The sequence below is a fragment of the Drosophila hydei genome, unplaced genomic scaffold (assembly GCF_003285905.1).
Source record: "Drosophila hydei strain 15085-1641.00,03,60 unplaced genomic scaffold, DhydRS2 tig00008114-arrow-pilon, whole genome shotgun sequence".
NCBI lineage: Eukaryota > Metazoa > Arthropoda > Insecta > Diptera > Drosophilidae > Drosophila > Drosophila hydei.
Window position 1 is genome coordinate 1,963,673 of NW_022045827.1, and position 21,724 is coordinate 1,985,396.

Consider the following 21,724-nt stretch of genomic DNA (forward strand, 5'->3'; position numbering starts at 1 on the left):
GTGTGCGTGTGTGTGTGTGAATGCTTGAGTGTATTTTCAAAATAATTATCAACTGAATGAAAATTCAAAAATTCATTTTTAAACGCGTATTTTTAAAACACATTTGTGCAATTGAGAAATGAAATAAAACAAAAAAAAAACAAAGAAAAAGCTGAAAATTGTGCTAATAATTGCGCGCATTAAAAACGCATAAACAGCCAAAGCATAAAAAAATAAGTTTATAGAAATTAGCCAAAAACAACAACAAAACATATCGCAATCAGAATTTGTTTTTTTACGTGCTGAGCTCAATTGCCGCACAGACTCAATGAGTTTTTATTTAATTTCATTTATTTTGTGAATGGTAAGAAAAACATTGTTATGAAAATTCATTTGTAAACACTTTTGTGCTTCTTCTTCTTCTGATTGTTGTTGTAGCAGCAGCACGTTATGTGTCTATTAACTGCAGTCTTTTGTTATAGTCGAGCATAAACAGCTCGGCCATCGATAAAGTTGCGTTATCTTAACCAAACTTACTTATTTCGTTGCGCCTTCATTAAACTTATCTAAATCTTTAGACTTTTGACATAGTTATTCTGTTCAAGTCACTTCAATTTAAAGTAAAATATTCGATGTTTGTTTTTTTTCGGCAGTGGAAGAGGAACTCAGCAAGCAGCAGTAGAGCAGGTCAAGGGACCAATTGGCAAAGCTCCTGCTGCTGCAGCAGCCAAACTATGCAGTTTGACAGCTGAAAGTCGCACAGTTGGCACTGCAAAAGGTCAACGCGATTGTTCAAGTTGAGTTGCCTGAAATGTGCTTAAAATGTTACAATTTCCAATTGTAATTCAAAACTTTATTTCCAGTTTGACTATAAAATGTCACAGCAGTACTTTCACTCTATATATATTCAAATGCATAAATTCTTGGTGCTCGGGGCCGTTGCTAAAACAGTGTGAGGTGACAAAACTTTTACCGAACATAGGGAGAGCTAGCGATAAAAGTGCATAATTGAGATGTTTGCAAATTGGCAGCTTAAGGCGTGCTTAAAATGTTGAACAATTTATAATTTAAATTTTTTGGGATTTGCTTGAAATATAAGTACAAACTAATTGCTAAGAGTTTTTGAGCAGGAGAAGGTTAAGCTAAGACACAGCCTTAATACATATATTTCACTATATAGTATATTATTTTATGAAATCAGTGATATATATTCTATATGAAATTCATAATGAAATTTTAGCTAAGACAATTGATTTCCTTGATACTTATCTGTCAGCAGCACTTGAATCAAAAATGTTGATTAAAACCGCTTGAATATTTTACTCATATATTTTTAATCTAGCAATCTTTTAGCTTATATAGTATAGCTAGCATACTTATGATTCTTTCTTGGAGATATCGTATTTTTTTTTTAATTAAATAAGAGTTGTGTTATTTAATAAGTAAATAAATAAATACTTTATTAAGTATTAAAAATTATAAATATATCTTAAATACTTAAAAATAATATTAATTAATTAATTTAAATATTTAAAATTATAATAATATTTGAAAGTTTAAATTAATATAAATATACTCAACAAATTTTAATTAAAATATGTGAAATATATAAAAATTTTGAAAACATTTTTAATATTTTTATAAGTATTTTTAAGTAAGCGCACCTATGAAATATTTTTGTTTTCAAAGAAGATTAAATTTTAATGCCTTATTCAGAAAATATTTTTGAGCTTTACCAGCCATCTGAGAAATTTATACACAAAACAGATAAAGAAAATAATTTATTTTTATTAAAATAAATTAAATATATAAGCATATTTTATAGTAACACAGATAAAGAAAATAATTTATTTGAAGCAAAATATATTATCTAAATGCTTTTAAAAATCCGATATCTCCGCAGCAAAATATTTTATCTAATTTCGGTTAAAAATCCGATTTTCAATCAAATGCTTTTGATTGCAAATTTCGAGCGCATCATTAATTTCAGTTTCATGTCCGTTCAACTCTGATTAGTAATTAATTGCGAGGTATTTGCTGGCAATTGCAAATGCTTCAATTGCATTTGATTTACGCTCAGCAATTTGCTGGCATTCGCCAAATTGTGTTCAACTCTTTGGCCAGTTTCTGTTTCAGTTAGAGTTTTCAGCTGTCTGTTTTTTTTTTCATCTCATTTTGATTTATATGAACGTTCGTTTATTTATTTATTTATATCGCAAATAAAGTTTAGCTAGCGTTTAATTTATTTTAGTGCGCGCAGTTTTTCGGCGCTGGTTGCAGCGCACGCTGTGCCGCATTTTATGGCCAAATTAAAGTCAAATGTCGCTGTAATTTATTTTCTGCTTGGTTGTTTCTCATTTCACTATATACTCGCTCGCACTCTCCCTCTCTCTCTCTGCCTCTCTCTCTTTCTCTCTCTTTTTGGTAACTATCATACTAAAAAGAGAGAAACACATAAATTTTCTATGCACTTTAAAGTTGAGTTAACGATTTGATGGATAGACACCGATAATTTCGGTGCATTTTATTGATGGACTATACCGCAAATGTGCGGTGGGCGTGTCGCAAATGTGTCTCGATTATGCATCATCAAGTGGCCTCACATACGGGCACCTCGTTTCCTCCCTCCTGCCGCATCCACTCAGTTATTCAAATGCAAAAACAAATTCGCCATGCACGTGTTTATCTCATTTATCTTATATCTGTGTCTTTGATCCACTCTATTTCCCCAGCCTGCTCAAATAAATGGCACTAATGTCACACTGATGTGTATTAATTGAGTACAGCTTGCACACACGCACACACTCATGCACATAGACATCCTTATTCACTCAAACTTATAGCTTCAGGGCTATAAATCTAACAAACACCCCCTATTGAAATGCTTAGGCGAAAACTTAGACATACACACACACCCACACACACACGTTCGAGACACTGTGAAAAGTTGAGCCTCTGTTGATTTTCACTACACTTTGTGAAAAGCTGTTAAACTGCTTGACTTTAACAATGCTAATTGAGCATTAGAGTTGCTGCGCATTAGCGTATCTTAATTAGTGGATTTGAGAATTTGAATATATTTTTATAGAAAACGTTAATAAATCTTTAAGTAATAAAAAGAAAGAGACAAAAATTCGCTTAGGAAAATGAACTAATTTATTAGGATGTTTGAGAATACTCTAGTTATGTCAAACTGCAAATTTAATCGTTGTATAAATAAATAAATATAAAAATAAACAAACAAATAAATAAGTAAAGAAGTATTTAAATAAATGTATAAGTAAGTAAAATAGGAAAACATAAATAATTTTTAAATTAATGTATAAATAAATTAAAATTTCATAATAAAAATTAAAAACCAAAAAACCTAAACATAAAAATAATCAACCCTTAAAAATTTAAAATTAAATATCAATATAATAGTAAAAATCATAAAATCAATATGAAAATCAGTTTTATATATGAAATGCAGATTTAAATAAATTTAAATTCGTTTTCGAAACATATTCTTGCTGAAAATGTAAATAAATAATAAATATATAAATGAATCATTAAATCAATAAAAGTAAATAAAGTTTATAGCATATAGATTCCTTAAAGACCAGATTGAAATATTCAAAATATTCAGAAAATTTATTATTTTTAATTTCGCATAAAACATAAATTTATATATTATTATTTTTTTTTTGCCAAGTGCACAGTGGCGATCTATGTGGCATGTGGGCTGCACGTTTTGGTTTTGTGACTTATGTTGACCATATGTGGCATTAATGTGAGTATGTGTGACTGTGCTTCAGTGTGCGTGTATGTGTGTGTGTGCGATTGTGTGTGTGTGTTTGCGGCTAGTCCCGGCTATTGTCCTTTGTGCTGGCTGTTGCCTCAATTAAGCTTGAGCCAAATGTAGACCTTCTTCTCATACACTACCTCTGTATCTCTCTCTCTCTCTCTCTCTATGTGCCTCCATCTCTCACTTTCTCTCTTTCCTCTTATGCTTTTCAACTTTCTCAACTAGTAGTCGAAATGTTGGTCGGCTCAGCATTTTCTATGCGGCCCTGTCCGAAACAATTAGTGCAAGCTATACAAAAGCAACAGCAAGCAAAATACACAACACACACACACAACACACACAGATGCCATGTGTTATCGCTGTGTATGTTCGTGTTTAAACAGTTGGCGTCAAAATTATAATTAAAACGTGCATCAAAGTCAAAACGACTGCGCAGCATGTCACAATTTTGTTGCCGTGCTGTGTTTTCTTTTGTTTTTATTATTTTTTTATTTATCGAGCCCTGCCACTTGACATTGTGTCCTTGTAACTTAATTGAATTTTTATTGCCAAGTTTGCATAATGTAGGCAACTATCTGAGCTCAACTTTTGTCTGATGCGGCGTATACGTAATATGCGTTGGCGATTGAGTGCATTACGTATACGCTGCGTCAGCTAAAAAATATGCAAGCCTTTGTCTACCCCCACAAACACACACACGCATAGACAATGCTGACGACCAGCAGATAAGAACTAGCTGCTACTACTACTTATAGAAATAATAATAATAGTAGATCAGACTCAATGCAAGACTTTTCATAATCAACTTTGTATTTTTGATGCCTCTTTGGGCAATGGTAAACTGAGTAGAGCTGATTTTTTAACTGATTTTTTAACTGTTTGTTGTAGATTTTATATTTGGATTTTGTATTTAGTTGTAAATTTTATATTTTGTACACATTTGCTCCTTTAAATCTATTTAAAGTTGGAACAGAATCTATCGAGATCTACGTCTAAATCATATTGATGTAATGCCTCTGATTGCCTTCATTCCCACAAACAAAAACAAAATTAATAATATTGACAGTTTAACTCATGTCATCATTTATCTGAATTATCGTTGTTATCGATAAATAAATTCAACAATGCCTATCAATAAAACCATCTATTAATTAACTTGTCGTCCTTGTCAAGTTGTTTTGGCACTCGAAAACATTCGACAATATCACAAAGTTATCGATAGTATTAGCAATTAATAAAAACATATATCGATTAAACAAATAATCGTTGACTTATCCATACCTAGTTTGTAGTGTATATTCAAGTCGAATATATTGGTGCATTTCAAAACATATTTTTCGTTGCAGTTGCAGCGATTTTCTGATAAGCGGCATTTGCCCAACAGTTAGTTCTGGCCGTTGTTGTTGTTGTTGTTGTTGCTGCTAGTGCTTGGCTTGTCAGTCAAGCAGTCAAGCAGTCATGCTGCTAGTCATGCAGTCATTTAGTCAGTTAGCCCGCCGAGGGCACTTTCAAAATTGCATGCGCCAAACTGATTTTTCATTCATTGTAGCATTTGGTTTTTGTTGCTTTGCTTTGCTATTGCTGCTGTTGTTGCTGTTGTTGTTGCCGTTTCTGCACATGCACTTTTCACATTTTCCCTGCTCAGCTCTCGACCAGTGACAGAAACACGCGAACTGGATTCTTTTTTTCCTACGCTTTCTTCCCATGCCTTATTCAATTGACCACCGCCTCGACCCCAGGCCACCCGCGCACACGTGTCAAAGTTCATTAGGAAAATAAATGTTGCTTTATTTCTGTTGTCTTTGCCTATGGTAGGGCTTAAATGCACAGCCAAGCACATTTGCTAAATGGTTTTCATATTTTTAAGCCCCTTTGTTGTTATTTGTTTTGTTTTTTTTTTTTTAGAAAACACAACAATTTTTTAATTGAAATTCAGATATATATATATGCATATATGCGTGGGTGTAGAAATTGGCAAATGAAATTGTGTAATCAAATAGATAACCAAAGTGAATGCAACTTCGAATTGTAATTTGATTTACGATGAAGGGTAAAAACTGCATAGCTACGACTTTTTTCTATTATATACAACTCGTTTTTAAGCTGAATAGATTTATGGTTTAAATATGTAGTATTTCCCTTGGATTTGTTATCTAGTTACTGATTGCTTTGCTAGTTGAAATGGAAGAAACTTAAGCTCGAATGGGAATTGAAAATCAAGACTGAAACGAATAATATTTGTTTGCCCTAAACTGAAATATGTATGAGCTCTAAAGGATTTAAGTTTGAGGATTAGAAAGTAAAGCTTGAGAAATTTATAAATTAATAAAGATTTATTGAAAGTCTATAAAAAATCGATAATTATTTATAATGACATCGAAACTTAACAATTGTGTGTAAAGTTCAATAAAAATAAATATTTAATAATTTAATTTTAGAAATAAATTTTATCAATTTCAATTTAATAATATACATTAAAATAAAAAATATTATCAACAATTTTTCAATGTCATGCCTAGAAATCACCGAGAACGAAACTAAATAAGAAAGTAAAGCTACAAAAGTGAAAAAATAAATCAATTTTAGGGGAGAATATGACTGATCGATAATTCTACAATCGATATCGAAACCAAAGAAAATGTCCATAGTTGAAGTAAAAATAAAGATTAATTTCAGAAATACATTTTGTATTCTCTAAGAGTATTATTATTATATATAATATATATATAAATATAAAAAGTTCTATAATTACAAATTTTTCTTTTATCTAAATGTAAAAACGTGTCTAAAATACTTAGCATTTGCCTTGGCAAACATTTTCTTAAATCTACATCCCCACTTAAACTTAAGCTTTAGCCATTGTTCTAATGTTTTTACAAGCATATTATGAGCAGGCCCACTTAACTTTAACGATTATGTTGCAATTCAAATAGATTGCCAGGATACGCACAATTTGTCACACAGTTATCACTCGCTCCAGCTTTTTAGCAGGCCACGCCCACCTTGCAATGTCTAAACAAGGGGTCTTTGGGAATAATTGTGTCAAAGACTTGTGGAGCTTTGGCAACGGCCACTCACAGTTCATGCACAGTCAATAAACATGCCAACGAGCCACTCGGATGGCCAACAAAACTGTCGCAAATATTGAGCTCAGTCTCTGAATCTCATACACTCAAGCTATCAATCATGTGGAGCCGATTTGCCCAGCTGTCCATATGGCATGGACCTTAAACCAGTTTCTTGCAAAGGTAACGTCTTATGGGCTGTAAAGGTCAATTGAGAACAGCCGTTGCTGGCTCTTTTATGCCTCCCACATTGTGAATGATGTTTACTCAGCCAGCTGACCCAGTCGCCGTCGGTGCTCCAGATAACTGTTCCTATGCTTCTTCTTCTTTGTTGGGAAGGCAACTAACTTGTTGTGCGTGCGAGTGCTGAAGCGTGCCAGGCTTTCCAGCTGAGTGATGAAAGCATTTAAGCATCCCTGGCAGCTCTAAGACCCCACACCACCACGCAACCCAAACCCGCTCAACCCCCAGCTCAACCCCTGCTCACTACGCGCCAAAGGAGCACTTACGTGGCACGCAACAGCGTCAGTAAGCAGCAGCAGAAACAGCAGCAGCAGCAGTTGTGGTACTCACTCATGCCACTCTATCCATAAATGTGACAGTACACTGAGAGAAAATAAATAAAATGTTGTATTGTGCACATATGTAAAATCAACATTATGGATTTTAAAAATCGATATATATCGATTTCATCATAAAAGCATATTTTGAAATACATATTTGCTTATGACCTACACAGAAGACATTGATTTCATTGATTTTAAAGCTGGCATCGATAAATATCGATGTAAATTCATAATTCTTCTTAACTTATTACTTACTGTTAAATCGATAATTATCTACTGGACTCTAATGGCTTATTATATATGCGCAAACATAAATGTTCTACTGACGTTCTATATTAGCTAGTAAGCTATAAATATCGATTATATAGCAATCGATAAATATCGATATTTAGCTATCTTGTTCTTGTCTTATTTTCTTCTTCTCAATATATGTTTTTATTTTTGCTTTTTCTTAATTTTTTTCTTTTATCATTTGCTTTAAGTATTTTCTTTCAGTGTCTTGAAAATCCAACATTGTCACTGGCAACCGGCAACTGGCAGCCTGGAAACCTTTAACCAGAACTAGACGATGACATCGAGACACGTCGCTTCTGTCAGTTGCTTGTTGTCGGCTGCTGATGCTGCTGCTCCGACTGCCTTCCAGCTACTCGCTTCGAGCTGCTACTATTCCTGCTGTTGCTGTCAGCTGCACCTCAGGCAGTGATCTGCCCACCCACGACAGTGTTGACTATTTATAGACTGACATTGTGTCCATGTAGTGTGCACCATGTAGCATGGCCCATGTTGCCCCGTTACCTTAACCGTTGCCTTGTCAAAGGACAGTCCAAAGCCCAGAGCACAGGCACTGGTAGCCTGTAACTGACTCTAAGGGGATTTCATGTAGCTATGGAAATGTTGTCGAGTAACAGGAATATATATATATATATATGTGTACCAGTGTGTATGTGTGTGTGTATGTGTGTGTTTATAGCGCAAACAATTTGCCTGCTTGTTTATTTATGTCTCTATTTATTTGTTTGCAACAACATCAGCGCATTTGCTTCTGTTTTTTTTTTTTTTTTTGCTTTGGCTCAATATTATGTATTACTCTGTATTTATTTATTTATTAAATTAATGCCAAAAAATATGTACGAATTGGCCAACTAATTGGCTCAGCACGTGGCATTTCCCAGCTAAGTGGATTATCGTAGAAAATTTTCCAATTTTTCTGCTTAGTTTGTTTGGTTGTCGTCTGTTTTTGATGTTTATGTTAATGTTGGCGCTAACGATGCTGTTGGCTCCTCACACACAACCCCTCACCACTCTCTCTCCGGCTCTCTGTTTGCTATACCCTCCCTGCTTGGCTCCAAAATTGAGTTTATTTTGAAATTATGGCGCCTGCCAACAAACAAATTTTTGTCAGCTTCAGTGATGAAGAAGGCGGCAATGACTTTTACAAATGCCTTTAGCGGCAACCTCGACTTACTCAAAGTGCAAATACACACACAAATACTTATGTATGTGTGTCTATCTGTGTCATAGAATCTCTTTGTAGCCGCGCTGTCAAAAGGTCAAGCTGTTCGCTGGTTTCACATATTTTGGCGCTACGTGAATTCTCGCTTTCAGTTTACGCATTGTAGGTTAGCAGCCTTAGATAATCACTGTTTCTAGCGCCACGCCCATAACGCCCAGTTTTGGCGACTTTAAGCCATTTCCACTGAAATGTTTTACATATTTGCCCTATGCATTTGAATCGGCTATGGTCGAATTTGAGCTGCTCTATGAATACAATTTACGTACATTTATTTACAAAAATTTTAAATAAATTTTTTCATTTTAAAATTTTTTTATATATATAAAAAAATCTGACTCACAAAAATCGCAATCAAAATGCTTATTTATTTTATCTTTACGTAGCTGTGCAGGGTATTAAAAAGTGTCTGGAAAGCACTTAGCACAGATAGACAGCGGAGCAGGAGCCGCATGTTCTGATGACATCAAAAATGTAAATTATATTTTTAAGCGGCGCGTGGCTTAAATTGTGTCCTAAATACGAAATGCGAAAATCCCAAAATTAAAAAAGGCAAAAAAAAAATATGAAGAGACAATTTATTGCTGCAGGCGCAAATGTCAAACAAATATACAATAAATCAATAAGAGAAAAATTTGTATAGATAACTATTGTTTGATATGGCAGTGACACTCGCGGCCACACACATAGGTAAATTGCCAACTCATCCAAAGAGGAGACTTGCAACAAATGCAGAGCTCCTTGAACTTTCCGCTGAATGTCAGCGTGAACTGCGACTAGCTTGGAAAGAGCAAGTGGAAGAGGAAGAGGGAGTAGTAGAGGGAGAGCTATCCAAAATCAAGCACACGTGTCTGCCTCACACTGCTGCAGATATGTGCGCCACGCCCAGCACGCCCATAGCGTCTTGGACGACTTTGAATGGCAGGCAATAAAAACGTAGCTGACACTCGGCCAGGCACTTCCGCTGTACATAGCTTATGTAAATAATTTAATTAATATTTTATTAAGGCAACGCAAAGCTCTCGAGGCAATTCCCACCAGCAACTTGAATGCATCAAGTGGGGCATAAAAATAAAGCAGAAGAAGAGAGAAATATGAAATTGAAAAATACATTTTTTTGTTCGTACTGAATTAATATGCACGTCGCTTGCAATGGCTCGAGGACTCTTTGCACACAGATTTCAATAAGAGATGAGCTGTTGCACATATGCAAATGCATGAATGCATATATATATATATATATATATATATAAAGATATACAAAGATATAGAGGTATATATAAAGATAAATAAATGCCTGACTGCAGCCGCGCAAAAGTTCGATTCGCATCAGCTTACGACTGTAAATCTGCGTTAATGTTTAGTAAACAGTAAACAAATCGCCAGCGAAACAAACACACACACGCACACAGCCGCACGAAGATTTTCTTCTTTTTTTTGGGGAGGTATAGCGAAAACAGATAGACAGCCAGGACAGCTAGACAGACAGCCAGTTGCTCATAAATCGATGGGCATTATGGGCGCTAATAAAAGTTTAAGACGCAAGAACAAAATTTTAATCGAGCGCACATTCATTTGTTTTTAAGATTGCGCATACGCCGCGTAGGCCGATAAAGTTCTACATCTCCTCTATGCTTTATAAATATGCTCTATCATTTCATAGGCAGCAGTTGGGTCATTTTTAATACATTTGCAAGTATTTCTCTTTGATCTGTCTGCAATTTGAAAGTGAAACGATTTATTTATTATTGCGGGATTTTTTATTTTTTTACGTGAATTATTTACAGATTTTGAGGGGGTGCACAGATATTATCTTGATTCATTTTTGGTTGTTATTATAAATGTGTTATTTTTATTATTGATTATAAATGTTAAGTATTTTTAGTTTTTATTTTTGTTATTCATTTTCAGTATGCTTCAAGCATTTTAAATGTCAGCTGAAAAGGTCAGCTGGAAAGGATAAATTAAAAGCTAATCTATTATAATCTTCATATATTTCAATCTCTCTTCAAAATAATTTCTCTGGAAATATATTCTTCAAATGTTAATTTATTAACAATTGAAATTAATTTACCATACTCTCATTGGCAGTGTATATAAAATTCGATTTGATAAAAATTGCTGTCTGCTCATAATTAAGTTAGATTTTATTATTTGCTTAGCGCCGTTAACAAAACCCTTTATAGTCAGATTCACAGACTTTATCTATAACATAACGTATACATTAGATTGAGAGTGTGTGTGTGTCCGTATGTGCGTGTGTCTTGTCGTTGATGACTTCAAGGTTGGCTACCGAAAAAAAAAATAAAATCCAAAAAGCTGAACAAATTTCATGACAGTGAAAGTAATAAATAATGAATTGTAAGAGTTTATGCGAGCAATGAGCGAAGCATATGCACATAAGAGACAAGTACACTGACAGAAATATATACACACATTATGAATCTAATTATAAAATTGCATCAAAAGTGAGAGTATCTGAGCTCCGTATTCGTTAGAAATAAACAAAAAAAAAAAATTAAACAATAAATTTTTGTGTACAAAAATATAAAACAAATTTACAACATTTTCTATTTTAAAATTTCAAACAAAATGTATTTAGTATCTTAAAATTTTTTTATTTCTAAAATATTGTTTTCAAAATAACAGTAATTATTATATATCTACATGCAAATTTTATATATGTTTTTTAATTGTTTCTTATATTAAAAAATGAAAATTAAATTTTTTATATTTTTTTATATCACATTTTTAGAAATGATTTATTAAAATTTTTTTTTTATACAAACATTTTTTTTCAATATTTTTTTATATTATTTGATTATTATTATATTATTATTATTAATATTATTTTATTATTTTATATTATTATTATTAATATTATTTTCAATATTATTATTATGTTTCTGTTTTATTTTTATACAAATTAGTTGACTATTTCGCTGAGTGTCTACACACACACAGATGTAGATAACATATTGGGTGTGTGTGTCATTGTGAGAGTGTGCGTGTGTGAGACATATAAGTTTGCGTGCTGTGGCATCGTTGACACGGAACAGCAAATGAAAAGAAGCAGCGCAGCTGGGAAGATGCTCGGAGAAGGGGGCGTAACATAGGAAGGGGGGGCAAACTTCTGCCCACGTTTCGTTCGCCGCTACGCACGTCACATCGGGATTGGGTTGTGCGTGTGTGTGGGGAGAACCTTTTCGCTTTGTTCTTTGGCCCTCAATTTTCGTTTTTTTTTTTCGTCACAGTTGCCACTTGCCACTTGGCACTTGCCGGTGGCTCGTGGAATTGAAATGAACGCGCCGAATTCGCACGCGAAGAAAACTTTAAATTACAATCAGCCACGCCTCCTTTTGGTGCTCCATCCATCTCATTGTACTTGCAAATTTACTTAATGTATACTTTTAGGCGTCTTTATTGGCCGCTAGGCTTCAGCAGGTGTTGCTTGGCTGGCAGCCAGGATCAGTTGGCATATCCTGGTTAGCCGGCGCATTATGCAAACATTGAAACGATTTTTCGGTTTAATTGCACTTTTGTGCTCTTAGCCATCATTTAAAGTTTACTCAAGGACTTAACTTGTTTGCCAGGCACCCTCCGACCCAGTGCCCCGTACACTGGTATAGTTCGAACTTACAAGTTTCGGGATTCCAAAATAACTTTACCGTCCAACTGCTCAATATTCATGTTTTCAAATATGCAAATCAACATTTTCGGCTGCGCATTAAACAAGTTTCCAAAAACTTTTCAGTTCGTCGCTAGAGTGGATTGCGGAGTGCTTCAAAGTTATTAATGTTTGATCAAGTGCGCGTCTTATCAAATTGAATTTAGTTGGCATTGTCTGACTTTGTTGTTGGCCATCATTGTTGGAGCTGGAGCATGAATTATTGAAATAGCTGAAAATTTAATGTTGTCTTTTAACCTTTATTTGACATTCCAAAGTTGAATTGAATTGCTTTAATACTTTTTAAACTGTGATCTGTTAAGTTATGTATAAAAGTTTTTCAACTTGTTTTCAAAGTTCTATTTGGCTTGAATTTCAGCTATCCGTAGTACATTTTTGACCAGTGTATAACAGTTGTTTGTCTGATAATTTTATATTTAGGTTTATTTGTACTTTACAGTGTTTGTGTATAACACTTGCAGTTTTGTATATTTTTTATGTATAACAGTTTTTGTGTATAATAGTTTTTGCTTATAATCGTTGCTGCTTCAAAAGTTTTTGTATCTTATAGTTTTGGTAAACTTTGTGTAGCAGCTTTCGTTTATAACAGTTTGTGTGTATAACAGTTTTTTATATCAAATGTTTTATATATATATTGTTTGTATATAACAGCTTATGTATCAAAACTTTTTCATGTATATCAGTTTGTGTGTATAACAGTTCTCGTGTATAACTGTTTTTGTGTGTAATTTAATTTACTTAAAATGCCTTAGGTATTTTAGTTATTAAAGATATAACTAATTAAAGTTGAGCCCATTTAAGCAGTGTCAAGTACTCTCCAGGTAGCACGGTTCCTTCTATAGCAGCCTTAGCAACACGGCGTATGCGTAATATGTAAAATATAATTTACAATTCAAGCACTGTTTTTTATCACATTTGCGCGTGCTCTGTGATAAGCCAAAAGGTAAACGTAAAGAGCTCCGCTTATCATATTCAATGTTTTATCTAAGCTCCACCTCTGCTCGTTGATTTGCGCTAACTTAAAAGCAAAACCAAAATACGAATAAAAATAAATGTTGTTGTTTAAAACAAAAAATTATTGTAGTTAAATAAGTAAATTAAAGTCCTGAAGGCATTCACGCCAATTAAGTGTTGCCATAGCCTTTGGCATCGGCTTCCGTCGGTGCTTTCAAATGGCAAAATGATGAATGAAGCCACACGCAGACACAATCACTCTCTCTCTCTCTCTCACTCACTCACTCGCTCTCTCTCTCTCTCTCTCTCTCTCTGTCTATCTGTCTTTTGCACACACACAGAGCCTGTTCCACCTTCAGCATCCGTTTTAAATGCCTGCTCGGCATAATAACATAATAGCACATTCCACATATATTCTCTCCCACACATACACACACACACCTCACCCACACACTAGCCGTGATTTGTCTGAATTTTAATTGCGCTGACTTTGATTCCGAATTATCCAGAGACGAGCAGGTGTCGTGGGTCAGCCAGGTCTGCCACCCACAGCCAACCACCCGCGCTTTAATCAGAATTGTACGTCTTCTTATCGCACAGAGGCTCCATATGTTTGTGCTGTTGTTGTTGCCAATGCCCCATAGCTCTCTCCACCTACCAGTCAAACGTTTATATATTTGTATGTCTGTAGGTATATGTGTATTTGTATTTATTTTGTTTTGCTGTCCGCGTCAGCACAATTAAAATTTTGTTAGCTGTAAAATTTCTTAATATTTTTGATGAATTTCGATGACCAACAACAGCGTAAAATGTTGCCAAAATTGGCATAAATATCTATAGATATATATATAGACATATATATATATATATTATGCATGGACTGCTTTAGTACATGTTTTATATATATGCAAAATACAATTTTTAGCTCTCGTTGGAATTTTTAAAAGGCAATAAACAAAGTAATTTTCGACCTAGTTATGCGTATACACTAACTAAGCAATTGGTGTCTAGGTGTCTAGCTAAGGTGTTTATTATCCAATAAATGAAAACAAATAGACGTTTTATATATATTGAAATGAGCATTAAAGCAACAAACCTACAGCATATATATAAATATATATATTTTAGCTATGCTACTTTGTCGAAGAATTTTTAAAAATATTTCTTGTTATTTTTTTTAAATTCTGAGTAATGTTTGTTAATTATGAAAATATTCGAAAAAGCTGTTTCACTATTAAATAAAGTTAATTTTTGTAATAATGAAATAGAAATTTAATTATGTCTTATAAATATTTATTATTAAATTAAATTATTATTAACTATTAAATTATCCTATCTTTATTTATTTAAACTTTGTTGGAAACTGGAAAACTGAAAAAAAAAAATATGTATAATAATTTTTTTATGAATGAAAATACTTCTTAAACATTTATTTAATTATTTGATTTAAAAAATTATAAATGTTTTTTTCAATATTTGTTTTTTTTTTAATATATCTTATCGACGCTGACTGAACTCATTCTCAGTAGGCTGACATTGCACAAAGCCAATTTACTCTTTTCACTTGCTGAACGAGTATAGAAATACATATACATATGAAATGCATTAGTTAACGTATTTATCATCTGCATGGAAAATTAAATACAATTTTTATACACATTTCTTTTTGCCATATTTTAATAAGCTTTTATTAAATGAATGGAATTCTTTTTACTTTATTTGTATCTCAAGAAATGCCTCAGCTAAAGTATTCAAATGTCTGCAGATGAAAAATGTGGAAAACGTTTTATTTTCCTTTCTTTCGGCTTCTTCTTCTTGTAGACGCCTAACAGATTATCTGAAGATTTATTGTTGCTTTTTGCGTCGTTTATGGACATAGAATTTACATTGGCAAAGCTATTAAAAATTTATAATTGCAAAATAATGGGGCAAACGACTTGAAGCAAGTCGAAAAGGCAAAAGTTGTTGGCGGTTAATTTGAAAAGTTAACACCACCAAAAGTTACCACAGCTGCCGCAACACAAATCTCTGTCGCTATATATATAGTTTACTATTTTTGCAGATTTATATATATTAATTTTCTTTCATTTCTCTTTTTAGCACAACATGCAGTAGCTCAGCTGGAAACTGTCAAAGCGAGAAAGAGCGAGAGAGAGAAAGAGAGAGAGAGAGAGTTAAAGAGAGAGCAACTTAACCTGAAAAAATGTCAACTACCTTAGTACAAAAAAAATCAAATAAAAAAACTAAACTAAACAATAATTCGGAGCAGCTGAATAGTAAGCAAACTAGGATAAACGTAGCTGTTGCGGCTGTGGCAACTCCAAAACGTATTGCGACCATATCGCAGATGCTGCAATACGATATTGATAATACGCTTAATACGCTTAAGGAGCAACAGCACCATGCGCTAATGGAACAGACATCAACTATCAGCAGCAAGCAGAGTAAGGTCAACTTAGATCTGGATAATAACGTAGAGATGCCAGCCGAGAGCCAGAGTACAGCTGGCAGCCCCAGCGTCGAGCTGGAGGTCGAAGATATTGTAACTGGCAAATCCTGCTTGGGTGTTGCCAACGGCTTTATGCCGCCCACGCCGCCAGCTACGCCCAATTTGCAGAATACGGCGCAAAAGCGTTGGCGTATCCTGGCCAAAGTGTTGCGCAAGGACTCGGAGGAGACGGTCAGCTCGTCCAGCGATGAGTTTAGCGAGGAGCAAACGGCATCTGTGCGACGCTTTAAGAGCTTCGATCTGCTGCGCCAAGACAGCTTCGAGGATCATGTGAGCCTCAAGTGCTTGGGCAAAACGGAGAATTGGTACAAGTATCGCATGCAGCTGCACAACGATATCGAATACTCTGTAAATATACATCACATGGAACGTCAGCTGACCGCCAACGATCTGATGGGCTTCAACAATACGGGCAACATCTGCGTCTGGCCATCGGAGGAGGCGCTCACGGCGCTTGTATTGTCGGATCTGGGTGCGTATCGTGGCAAGTGGATATTGGAGCTGGGCGGTGGCTTCACCTCGTTGGCGGGTTTGATGCTGGCCAAGTATGCTAAGCCCTATGCGGTGCATCTGACGGACGGGAATGAGGTAAGCGTGGAGAATGTGCGGAAAACAGTTTGCCTGAACGAGCTGAGCTGCTATACCAAATGCTCCGTGCTCAAGTGGCAGGAGGCAACAGCGCGTGCGGCGGCAGAGCAAGCGAAATTTGAGTTCATATTATGCGCGGACTGTCTATTCTTCGATGAGGCCAGATCGGCGCTGGTCGATACCATATGGTATTATTTGGCGCCCCAGGGCGTGGCACTCATCATGGCACCCCGTCGCGGTCGCACGCTGAATGTGTTCCGGGATGAGTGTGTGGCGCGTGGCTTTCGCGTTGACCTTGCCACGCGCTACAACGAGACCATCTGGCAGCGGCATCTCCAGCTCAAGGCTGACTCGGCCCTCTACGACGAGGATCTGCACTATCCACTCCTACTGCGTCTCTGCAAATCACATAGCTAGAGATGAGCGCGCGAACTAGCGTACGGCCGACTGGTTGCAGCTGCCTAAGTAGGTTCAATTAAAGCTTAGTTAATGGTTTAGTTTATAGCAAACAAATTCCAGTTTACACCTAAAACAAACAATTTTTAAATAAATGTTAAAATAAATTTAAAAAACACAAAAAACACCACAAAGAGGTATCGATAGGCCTATGAAAACTATTCCTCCCACAATGCAAAAAAAAAGGCACGTTAAATGCAAAAATTGTAAAATTTTGTTAAGGTTGGTCCCAGAAAAACATTAAAAAATATAATTTTCAATGAAATTTTTTAAATTTAGTTTTTTAAGAAAACAATCTGTTTCTAACTTTATGCTGAATTACAAAGAAAAAATTGAATCTTTAGTATTTCCTAATATTTTTAACATGTGTTTTTAAGGTTCAAGGTATTTTTTATTATTAAATATATTAAAAATGATAAAGAAAAAGAAATAATAAGAATAATTGAACTGTTAAAAAAAATTAAATATACAAATAATAGAAATTATAATTATAATTTCTGTTGCTTTCTAAACTTTTAGTAAAAGAAAACCCAACTATAAATTTTAATTTTTAAAGTAAAAATATATTAAAATTTTCATTAAACTTCAACAAATTAAAAAAAATACATGATTTCAGATTTTTTTCTATATTAATTTTTTTGTAATTATCATTATTCACAACTATTTTTTTTACTTGACTTTTTTAAATTATTTTTATTTAAATGAATCATTTTTTTATATATAAGTTTTTAATTATTAATGAAATACTATTCCAAAAACATATATTTTTCTTTTAAGTTTAATTTTAGAAATTCTGTAACTTAAAAAAATTTTTAATAATTGGAATATATAAAACTAAAACAATTTTCTAATATTTGTGCAACTCTATAAAAAATGATGAAACAACTCATTTCTGTTTGAAGAACCAACCGAATGTAAACCTTAATCTAGCTAAAGCACTGTTAGATTCTTATTAGCAAAATTCCTTTGATATGTAAATTTAATTTGCGGTTATTCCACAAACACAAATACTCTATATTATAGTTGAATCATATATGGTTAGCAACAAACACACACAGACACACACACTCACACAGCTAGACACACAAGTATTATTTAAATATAATTTAAGGCCTTAGGCTGTTTTTGTTAAATACAACGTGAAGAGAACCACAAAATTTCCTTAAACTTAAAACAAAATACGAAATTATAAAGATACTTATATATATATATATATATATATATATATATATATATATATATATAGATATATATACATATGTGTACTATATATACTATATAGCAAAAGTAAACGTTGCCAGCGCTCGACCAATTAATTAATAGTTAATTAAAATTAGTTTATGTAATTATAGAGCATGTGTTAATCGTTATATGATGAATGACTACGATAATGATCACAATGATGATGATGAACTAAATACAAATACAGTATCAAATGCCATACACTCACACGTGTCTTCTTCTTCCCTCTATGTCAACTAATGAATGTGAAATGGTAAGTATGCCACGCCCCCTGTCCAATGAGACGCGCCTTCCTTGCCATGTATATCCCTTTGAGTGCACAAAGTGATGTCAATGATAATTATCGGCAGTCGTTTATTAAAGGGAATTAGCGATTTTTATAGCGCCAGCGGCAGCGGCTAGGTAATTACTTTAATTGTGCCAGCAACTGTGACAGGACCAAAGACCATGGCCGCAGGACATACAGAACGACGTCAGCATTGCTGTTGGGTTCCGTGTTATTTGAGCATTTGATTGTTTTCCCTATCCATATCGTTTTGCTGTGACACTATGTGAAATATTTATACATATCCCTTAGTATATGAGCTTGATTGAGTAGATTGTCAGTTATTGATTGAGCATATGGAGTTTTTATTGCATTTTTTATGAAGCGGCAGGGATATGTTTTCTATTATTAACTAAGAAGCGTTTAGAGTAATATTAAGCAAGTGAAGTATGATATTGTTTTCTATAAATTTAAAAGAAAATAAGTTTTGAGTAAGTGGAAAAAATAAAACTTGAATGAAAAATAATTGAAAAGTTATTCAAATTGTAGTTTACATCTCATAACGATGCATTTTTAGTTGCATAACTTTATGGACTCCTAGATAGCTCCACTATGCATTGTCATTCCAGACATGAAGTCATAAATTTTTATTAATGCTTGACACAAGGCGCAATATATGACATCACATTATTTGTCAAATTGGATCGATTCCAGCAGCAGCTATCCCTGAAACTTAAAAGGATTGTAATGCGGAAGGAATGAAAAGAAATACTTAATAATAATACTTTAAAAAATACTTAAAAAAACTTAATTCCAAAAATTTTTGTTATATTAAAATGGTATATTCATGGGCTCATACAAATAGTTTCTATTGATTGGCTTCAAAAAGTAAGTACCAAATGTTCACTATATTCCACAAAAAGGTTGAAGTTAATCACATTTTATATTCAAAGTAAAATAAAAAATTTATAGAAATTTTTTATAGAGTTTAGCGGGCATCTATCAAATATCTGCACAAATTTAATTCAACTTATTCCAAGCAACTTGCTCAAGAAAATTTAAAAAAAAAATTTTTTAAAATAGGTTTAGTAAATTATTTAAATGCCATTCAAACAAATCCTATCCCATCTGGGTCAACTAATTGTTGCAACACATTAACTTAAGTAGCTTTTAAGTCTCATAACAAATACTACAATTATTTTATAGAGTATGCTTGTAGTCGACGCCCTATGTTGTTCGAGCTGCTTTTGTTTGTTTTGTGTTTTGGTTGCCAGCTAAAAAATCAAAAATAAAAATAAATCTGATAAGCGCAAATTACAAAGTAAACTCAACAACATGCAGGCGCACACTCACACACCCACACGCACACGCGCATACCCTGCACACACACACACATACCAATTGCCATACTTGAAGCAGTTGCTCTGTTTGTGTGTGTGTCATTAACGAGGTCATTGGTAAGTAAACTTGTTTGATGTGCTCGAGACATGTAATCCTGGCTGGCAACCCGAAAGTCAAACAATCGACAGCCGTTGCCTGTGCCAGTGTTTGTGCCTGGAGGCGAGCTGGCAGTGGTGGGCTTGCTGGGCGTTGCGGAAGTTTAGGTTCGTGCGACATTGCGTATACGCGACGCATGTCGGACACGTGGAAGCCATGTCAATTTGGACCAGCTGGGACTGACTGCTAATGACATGCGACTGCTATGCAAATCAGGATACTTGGCGACGACCACTCAATTATACGCCACACATGCGCAACACACACACACACACACATGGCAAGAACTTACTGCTTGGTTACAAGCGAAAGAACAAAATCGTTGCCTACTTTTAGGCACATAGTAAAAACACGCTGCGGTTCCGCTCGTTTGCAACCTTTCAGCGCCGTACATTGTCTTGCGAAGCCATTTTCAGTGGGAGGAGTGGGTGCTGGTTGGCGTTCGGTGGTTGGTCGGGCGTGGCAAGTGATTTGGCAAACACATTTCAATTTGCGCATTGTTTGCCTTTCAGCTTTGCGGCTGTCCTTTGTGTGCCCTAAAACCTCATGGGAAACTTGCCAAAGAGTTTTGTGTCGCCAACAGGTGTTTCAATTGTGTTGCCCGGCCCTCGAAACGTGTTTATTTTTAGTTGAAAGCCTTATTAAATTTTTAATTAGTGAAATTAGAGGGGCAGCTGTGCGTGCGTGTGTTTGTTTGGAACGCGCAGGCATTTGTCTGCCTGGGGATTTGTTATGAAAGCAGTTGAAATGCTTGTGAACTCAGACAGCGCCTAGCTTGACCTGTACGGCGGTCACTGTCCTTTAATGTAGCTCTTAGGATTTGCTAACGTCATATGCCACGGCACAGCTGGGCCATTACCCAACAGCCAAATAGCCATGCCCTTGACATACCTCTAAGAACTTAGGGGAAAAAATAATGCCAAAAAATGGGGTTTATGTCATGCATAAGTGGCAGGTGAGCCCAAACTTATTATCATATAAATAGTTGGCATAATTTATTATGAAACAGGAAATTACATTGCGTGTTAGTAAATTAACAAGTTCTGAATAGGAAAGAAAAGTTATCCGAAATAATATGGAAATTATTTTATACGTGAAGGGAAATCAAGTAAAGCTGCATAAAAGTTGCGATCGTAGATAGCCAATGCAGGTAAGTGGTTGAATTAGCGGTAGCAAATGGACGACTTACAGAGTATGTGTGTGTAGAGTATGTCTCAAGTATGTGCGAGTTGGTATGAGAAGACATTTGTATATATACAAAATTTGGTATTTGATCTTAATTGTTATATAAATTATGAGTTTAGAGGTATTCAAATGTAGATAGGGTTTGCAACAGATCGATTTGCTCAATGAACCTAAAAGAAGTAACTCTAAAATACAGAATTGACATTTATCTAAGTTCGCTCTTTCATTAAAAATCTGCTGACCGTGCTGAAGGGTCAATGTTGTTGACCTACAAAGTTATTCTCGTTGCAGACTATTTCAAATATGCTAGATCAACATATTTCCTACAAAGCAATTTGATACTTCTTACGTTAATGTTATATATATTAAAATTATATATATATTAAAATTATAAAAGAGCCAAATAAAAATGGATTTGACTTTTTTACAACTT

The 21,724-nt window shown here is 34.4% G+C and overlaps 1 protein-coding gene across 1 annotated transcript; it reads left to right on the plus strand.

The window, feature by feature from the left end:
* The first annotated feature begins 123 nt into the window (after positions 1-123).
* LOC111599087 (calmodulin-lysine N-methyltransferase) lies at positions 124-17,332 on the plus strand. The gene is made up of 2 exons (XM_023314623.2): positions 124-343; positions 15,650-17,332. The coding sequence occupies exon 2, from the start codon at positions 15,753-15,755 to the stop codon at positions 17,061-17,063; it is 1,311 nt and encodes a 436-aa protein (XP_023170391.1). The 5' UTR covers positions 124-343; positions 15,650-15,752; the 3' UTR covers positions 17,064-17,332.
* The last annotated feature ends 4,392 nt before the right edge of the window (positions 17,333-21,724 follow it).